This window comes from Chlamydotis macqueenii, chromosome 33 (assembly GCF_036417535.1).
Source record: "Chlamydotis macqueenii isolate bChlMac1 chromosome 33, bChlMac1.mat, whole genome shotgun sequence".
In the NCBI taxonomy this organism is placed as follows: domain Eukaryota; kingdom Metazoa; phylum Chordata; class Aves; order Otidiformes; family Otididae; genus Chlamydotis; species Chlamydotis macqueenii.
Genome location: NC_141588.1, coordinates 354840 through 362148, shown reverse-complemented (window position 1 = coordinate 362148; position 7309 = coordinate 354840). Strand labels below are relative to the sequence as shown.

The window sequence follows — 7309 nt, the reverse complement described above, 5'->3', positions numbered from 1 at the left end:
GACACATTGGGGGTTGGTGGCACTTTGGGGACAGGGTAGCACCGTGGGGGGGGGTGCTTCAGGGACGCGGTGACACTTTGGGGACATGGTGGCATCACGAGGGGGTGGCACTCTGGGGACATGTCACAGAGGGTGGTGACACTTTGGGGACGCGGTGGTGGCACTTGGGTGACAGGAGGTTCTGGGGGGACAGGGACTCGGGGTGGTGGCCCTTTGGGGACAGGGTGGCATCACGAGGGGGTGGCACTTTGGGGACACGTCACAGGGGGTGGTGGCACTTTGGGGCCGCGGTGGCACTTTGGGGATGCGGTGGCATCACAAGGGGGTGGTGGCACTTTGGGGACAGGGTGGCACTTTGGGGACACGTCACAGGGGGTGGTGGCACTTTGGGGCCGCGGTGGCACTTTGGGGCCGCGGTGGCATCACGAGGGGGTGGCGGCACTTTGGGGACAGGGTGGCACTTTGGGGACAGGGTGGCATCACGAGGGGGTGGCGGCACTTTGGGGACAGGGTGGCACTTTGGGGACACGTCACAGGGGGTGGTGGCACTTTGGGGGCGCGGTGGCACTTTGGGGACACGTCACAGAGGGTGGTGGCACTTTGGGGGCGCGGTGGCACTTCGGGGGCGCACCGGCGCTGGCTCAAGCCTGGCACTCCGACTTCTTCTGCGCGGCCTGCGGGGACAAGGGCGCGGCTGAGCCGGCGTCACCGCGCCGGGGGGGGGACACGCGGCGGTGACCCCCCCGGGGGGACGCGGGGTGACCCCCTCCCCCCGCCCCCCCCGCCAAGGGACCTGGGTGACGCTGACGCCCGTCAGCGCCTCGACGGCGCGGGGCAGGCGCGTGACGACGTCCAGGATCTCGCCCGGCAGCCGCGCCACCCCCACGTCCCCGGAGCCGCCGGCCACCAGCGTCACGCGCCGCGCGCCCAGCAGCGGCTGCGCCACCGCCTCCGCCACCTGCGCCCCGAAATCGGCGCTCGTACCCCCAAATCGGCCCCCACACCCAAACTCCCGGCGTTCCGCCCCAAAATCCACCCGCAGCGCCCCCAAAATCCCCACATCTCACCCCAAAGTCCCGGCCTTTCGCCCCGGAGTCGCCGCTGGCACCCCCAAATCGGCCCCCCGACCCAAAATCCCAGGGTTTCACCCCAAAATCCACCCGCAGCGCCCCCAAAATCCCCACATCTCACCCCAAAATCCCGGCGTTTCGCCCCGGAGTCGCTGCTGGCACCCCCAAATCGGCCCCCCGACCCAAAATCCCAGGGTTTCACCCCAAAATCCACCCGCAGCGCCCCCAAAATCACCACTGGCACCCCCAAATCGGCCCCCCGACCCAAAATCCACCCGCAGCGCCCCCAAAATCACCGCTGGCACCCCCAAATCTCCCCCCCAGATCCAAAATGCCAGGGTTTCACCCCCAAATCCACCCGCAGCGCCCCCAAAATCACCGCTGGTATCCCCAGTCGCCCCCCCGACCCAAAATCCTGACGTTTCACCCCAAAATCACCGCTGGTACCCCCAATCGCCCCCTGACCCAAAATCCCAGCATTTCGCCGCAAAATCCACCCGCAGCACCCCTGAAATCCCCGCATCTCACCCCAAGTCTCCCCCCGACCCAAAATCCCAGGGTTCCGCCCCAAAAATCCCCCCCCAGTGCCCCCCTAATCCCCCCCCGGGACCCCAAATCCCCCCCCAGTGCCCCCAACCCCCCCCCATCCCTTGCTTCCCTGTCCCAAAAGCCGGGTTTTTCACCCCAAAATGAGCTTTTACCCCCCAATTCCTCCCGTTCGGTACCCCCCCAAATTCCCCCCGGCCCCCCCCGGCCCCCCCCGGCCCCCCGACCTGCGGCAGGCGCTGCAGCACCATGTCCACCACGGCGGCGTCGCGGTAGCGCCCGAACGCCTCGGCCTTGGCCGCCGCCTGCGCCGCCTCCGCCCGCGCCCGCGCCCCCGCCGCCGCCGCCCGCGCCGCCCCCGTCACCTGCGCCCCCCCGGGGGGTCCCCCCGAAATCGCTGGGTGCCCGGGGTGACACGGGCCCCCCCCTCCCCCCGGCCGGATGCTGGGGCTCTGTCAGCCCCCACCCACCCAAATATTGGGGTCCCGTGTCACCCCCCACCCAAATACTGGGGACCCTGTCACCCCCCCACCCCAAATCCTAGGGACCCTGTCACCCCCCCGCCCAAATATTGGGGTCCCTGTCACCCCCGCCCAAATATTGGGGTCTCTGTTACCCCCCAAATATTGGGGTCCCATGTCACCCCCCACCCAAATATTGGGGTCTCTGTTACCCCCCAAATATTGGGGTCCCATGTCACCCCCCACCCAAATATTGGGGTCCCTGTCACCCCCCCAACCCCAAATCCTAGGGACTCTGTCACCCCCCGCCCAAATATGGGGGTCCCATGTCACCCCCCCGAAACATTGGGGACCCTGTCACCCCTCACCCAAATATTGGGGTCTCCAGCACGCTGGGGTCCCGCTCCCTCCCCCCCCAAATCCTTGGGCCCCCAGGGGGTCCCCCCCTCCCCCCTGCCCGGATGCTGGGACCCTGTTCCCCCCCCCCAAATACGGGGGTCCCCAGGACGCCGGGGTCCCCCCTGCCCCCCCTGCCCGGGGCACCCTGTCCCCCCCAATTCCTGCCCCCCCAACTCACCCTCATGGCCTCGGCCTCGGCCTCCGCCTGCATGATCACCTGGGACCTGCGGGGGCGGGGCTTTGAAAGGGGCGGGGCCTCCGGGAGGAGGCGGGGCTCGGACAAGGGGGCGTGGTTTGGTGAGATGGGGGCGTGGCCTCTCAACGGCTCCTTTAAAGGGGCGTGGCCACAGCACGAGGCTGTTCCATAGGGGCGTGGCCTTTAAACGGGCCGCGGTGGGGTCCAATGGCTGGGGGCGTGGCTTACCGGGAGGGGGCGTGGCCTGCTAGGAGTAACACGCCCCCTGTAAAGGGGCCTAGGCTCCCTTAAAGGGGGCGGGGCTTCCCCACCACGCAGTGGGGCCCACCAGCTGAGGGCGTAGCTTAGCAAAAGGTGCTGGGCTCCCCCTTAAAAGGGCAATGCTCCCCTTAAAGGGGCCATGCTCCCCTTAAAGGAGCGGTGCCTCCCTTAAACAGGCAATGCTCCCCTTAAACGGGCCATGCCTCCCTTAAAGGGGCAATGCTCCCCTTAAAGGGGCCGTGCCTCCTTTAAAGGGGCGGGATGTGCAGAAGGGGCGGAGCTCACCGCTCGGCCTCAGCCAGGCGCTCGAGCCGGTAGCGCTCGGCCTCGGCGGGTTTGCGGACGGTGGCCTCCAGCTCGCGCTCGCGGCGCCCGATCTCGTGCTCCTGCAGCTGCGCCTGCTGCGCCCGCTCCACCACCAGCACCTGCGCCCGCTGCTCCTCGATCTGCTGCTTCGTCCTCGCCACCTGCGCCCGCCGCACGCGCTCGGCCCCGCCTCGCCACCCCGGCGGGGCGGGGGGGGACGCCTACGCATCCCAGGGGACCCAAATGGTGGGGAGATACGGGCGTTTTGGGGGGGGGAACCCGGGCGTTTTGGGGGGGGGCCCCTACGTGTCCCAGAGGACCCAGGTTCTGGGGACACCCGGGCGTTTTGGGGGGGGACCCTACGCGTCCCACGGGACGCAAATGGTGGGGAGACCCAGGCATTTTGGGGGGGTGACCCAGGCGTTTTGGGGGGGCACACCCTCAGCATCCCAGGGGACCCAGGTTCTGGGGACACCCAGGAGTTTCGGGGGACGACCCAGGCGTTCTGGGGGGGGACAACACCCTACACGTCCCAGGGGACCCAGGTTCTGCGGAGACCCAGGCGTTGTGGGCCACCTGGGTGTCCCGGGGAGCCCCCCACAGACATTTGGGGAGGCACCCATAGGATCCCAGGGAACCCTGGTCTCAGCGGGGGGCACCCAGGTGTTGGGGGGGGACCCCAAATCTGAGCCATGCGGGTGTCCCAGGTGTGGAGGGGGGTCCCAGATACTCTGGGGGGTTCCCAGGCGTCCCAGTAAGTGTGCGGAGGCACCTGGGGGGAGGGGGGGACAGACGGGGGGGTCCCAAAGCCCTGGGGGGGCGGCGCACCTGCAGCTGGTAGGCCAGGTCGGCCTGGGCCTTGCGGGCGCTGACGGCGGCGTCGCACAGCGCCTGCTGCACCTGGAAGTCGCGCTGCGCCTGCGCCATGGCCGTCTCGCTCAGCAGCTGCGCCGACACCTGCTCCTGCCGCGCCCGCGCCTCCTGCGTGGGGACGCGGTGAGGGGGGGGGGACACGACACCGGGGAGGGGGGGGACGCGGTTGTGGGGGGGGGCGGGGACTCACGCGGATGCCGGCGTCCCGCTTGGCCTCGGCCTCCCCGACGCGGGCGTCGCGCTGGACCTGCGCCGTGCGGCCCTTCCCCAGCGAGTGCAGGTAGTCCTGGCGACACGGGGACGCCGTCAGCCGGCTCCCGCAACCGCGGCCCCTCCCGCGCCGCCGCGTCCGCTCCCGTGCCACCGCGTCCCCAACCGTGTCCCCTCCCGTGCCACCGCGGCCCCGGCGCCGCCAACTGCGTCGCCCCGGCGTCACCTCGCCACCGCAGACGTTCTCCGTGGCGGAGCCGACCGCCTGGGCGTCCCCGTCCCCACCCCCCGGCGGGACCCCCGCCGCCCCCGGCCACCGCGGTGTCCCCGTGCCGCGCGGCGGCACCTGGTCGTCGTGGATGTCCTTCAGCGTGTAGCTGACCACGCTGATGCCCATGTTGACGAGGTCGGAGGACGCCACGTTGAACACCTGCTCCGAGAATTTCTGCCGGTCCTTGTAGATCTCCTGCCGGGGGGCGGGGCTTGGGGTGGGCGTGGCCACCGGGGGGCGTGGCCTATCGGGGCGGGGTCAGCAGGGCGGAGCTTGGGCCAAGGGGCAGGGTTCCTGCCAGCGTGGGGGGCGTGGCCTCTTGAGTGGGTGTGGTTTCCAGTTTGGGGGCGTGGCCTCGAGCAGTGGGTGTGGTCTCCGGGGGGGGCGTGGCTTTTAGGGAAAGGGGGGCTCAGAAAGAGGCAAGGGGATTTGTGAAAGGGGCGGGTCTTGGCTCAAAGGGGGTGTGGCCTGATCCTTAAATCGGCCAGGGCTTGAGCCCAGTCGGCGTGGCTTGAGCCCAGTGGGCGTGGCTTGAGCCCAGTGGGCGTGGCTTGAGCCCAGTGGGCGTGGCCCGGCCCTCACCTCCACAGTCATGTGGGCCATGATGGCGCGCTGGTGGCCCTCCAGCGTCTCCAGGGCGATCTGGGCGATCTCGCTCTCCGATTTGCCCAGGAACATCTGGCAGGCGGCCGCCAGCATCTCCTTGTTCTGCCCCTGGATCTTCACCTGCGCCCCCAAATCGGGGGGGGAGGGGGGAGATCACGTCCGACCTGGCCCCGGCACGCGGCCCAGCGCCACAGCGCGGCCCCTTTAAGAGGAACGAGGCTGCAAATGCGCCCCAGCAGACCATTGTTAAAGGGACGCTGCACCGCACTCAGATATTTTGGGGGACATCACTGCGACAAGAACCTTCCAAGGCCTTTTCTTCCCCCTAGATATTTTGGGGGGGGGGGGCATGACAACGCCCTTTTAACACCCCCCCCCCCCCAGTAGGCCTCTGGGGTGGGGTCCACTGCCACAGATCCCTTTTAAAACCGCGGTGTTCACTCCAGAGCGCGCGCGGTGCCGCCTCTTTAAGAAAACAGGGCGGGATCTACGGTGATCCCTTAAAGGCACACTGTCCCCCTTAAAAAGGGCGGGGGGGGGGCCACCGCGGCAGGACTCCGCCATTCTACCGCGCCCCTTTTAAAAGCAGCGGTGGGCCCCACTCAAAGGAGCTCTTTTAAGGGCGCCCGCCCCGCGCCGTGACACGGCCGTTTTAAGAGGACCCCGCCCAAGCAGCGGGTGGGCCCCACGGCTCTTAAAAGGGGCCACGCCGCTGGCTCCCGGGGAGGGGAGAGGGGGGGGCGGACACGGGGTGGGGGGGTCGCCACGATTTGGGGGGGGCGGGGGGGCGGGGCGGGGGGCACCTGGGCGATGCCGGTGACGGAGATGGGGACGCCGTGGCGGGTGTAGACCTTCTCGCTGCGCACGTTGAGGGTCAGGGTGTTCAGGGAGATCCTGGGGGGAGGGGGAGTCAGCCCCGCCTGTTGTGTCCCCCCCCCCCACACTCGTGTCGTCCCCCCCACGCGTGTCACCCCCCCCCACCCCCCGCGCGTGCCCCCCTCACCGCTGGATCTGCTGCAGGCACGGCACCACCAGCACCCGCCCCCCGGCCACCATCACGGGGGGGCTGCGGCAGAAACCTGCGGGGACACAGATATTTTGGGGGGGTGGTCAGGAATTCGGGGGGGACACCCAGCATTTGGGGGGAGGGGGGACCCAGGAGTTGGGGGAGGGCAGGATTTTGTGGGGTGGGTCCCAGGATTTGGAGGGGAGCCCCAGGATTTTGGGGGGGACCGGATTTTTTTGGGGGGAGGAAGGATCTTGAGGAGCAGGACCCAGAATTTGGGGGGGGGGCAGGAGTTGGTTGGAGGGGGGTCCAAGATTTTGGGGGGCGGACACGGTTTTGGGGAGCGGGACCCAGGATTTTGGGGGGGGGCAGGAGCTGGAGAGGGGCCCAAGATTTTGGGAAAGGGACAGGATTTGGGGGGGGGACACCCAGGAGTTCTGGAGGGGGCAGGATTTTGGGGGGAAGGGGACCCAGGGTTTGGGAGGGGCCCAGGATTTTGGGGGGGGACCCCAGGAGTCGGGAGGGGCCCCAGGATTTGGAGGGAGGCCCAGGAGGTGAAGGGGAGGCCCAAGATTTTAGGGGGGGGGGACCCAGGAGTTTGAGGGGGCCCCCAGGATTTTGGGGGGCGGGGGGGAGGGGGGTTTCCCGGCTCACCCGACACCACCATGGCCTCGTTGGGGCCGCACGTGAAGAACATCTCGGCGGGGACCCTGCGGGACAGACCGCACCCAAAACCCCGCGGGCCGGACCCGGGACCCCCCCGCCCCGCTTCCCGCTGCGGCCCGGCCACACCCGCCACGATCCCGGCAGCCCCCGCGGCACCGCCTCCCGCCTCCTGGGCGTTCTGCCCAGCGACCAGTGACGCCGCGCGCTTCCCGCCCTCCCATTGGTCACTCCGCGGCGCTGTGGGGTTTTTGGTTTTTTTTTGTGTCACTGTAAAATCTCGTGGGGGCCGGGGGCGCTTCCACCCCCTCGTCCCCCTCCCCCGGGCTCCCCTAGGGCTCCTTGAGCCCCGCCGTCCCCCACCCACGCGGGTTTTTGCCCCCCGATAGGGAGCTGCCCTCCTCAACATGGCGGCGGCTGGGCAGGCGCCCTCAACAAACA

At 69.2% G+C, this 7309-nt stretch overlaps 1 protein-coding gene across 4 annotated transcripts; it reads right to left on the bottom strand.

Annotated features, from left to right (window-relative positions):
- Nucleotides 1-416: 416 nt before the first annotated feature.
- FLOT1 (flotillin 1) lies at nt 417-6984 on the bottom strand. Of its 4 annotated transcripts, none has more exons than XR_015261305.1 (13): nt 6860-6984; nt 6203-6278; nt 6003-6093; nt 5176-5319; nt 4669-4788; nt 4303-4398; nt 4068-4220; nt 3219-3400; nt 2655-2700; nt 1844-1981; nt 794-958; nt 568-674; nt 417-438 (listed from the first exon to the last, which is right to left on the bottom strand). XR_015261305.1 is itself a non-coding variant. In XM_086769247.1 (13 exons), the coding sequence occupies exons 1-12, from the start codon at nt 6900-6902 to the stop codon at nt 642-644; spliced, it is 1287 nt and encodes a 428-aa protein (XP_086625373.1). In that variant the 5' UTR covers nt 6903-6984; the 3' UTR covers nt 510-561; nt 637-641. The 4 variants fall into 4 exon arrangements, 3 of the variants coding, with proteins under 3 accessions (XP_086625373.1, XP_086625372.1, XP_086625374.1); XM_086769247.1 differs by lacking the exon at nt 417-438 and adding an exon at nt 510-561 and having other exon boundaries at nt 637-674; XM_086769246.1 differs by lacking the exon at nt 417-438 and having other exon boundaries at nt 533-674.
- Nucleotides 6985-7309: the final 325 nt, after the last annotated feature.

Coding starts and splice junctions, on each gene's coding strand:
- FLOT1 (XM_086769247.1), bottom strand. CDS start 6,902: ATGTTCTTCACGTGCGGCCCCAACGAGGCCATGGTGGTGTCGG. Junction 3,401..4,067: donor ACCTGGCCTACCAGCTGCAG/GTGCGCCGCCCC, acceptor CGGCGGGCGCAG/GTGGCGAGGACGAAGCAGCA. Junction 675..793: donor CGGGCGTCAGCGTCACCCAG/GTCCCTTGGCGG, acceptor TTGTCCCCGCAG/GCCGCGCAGAAGAAGTCGGA.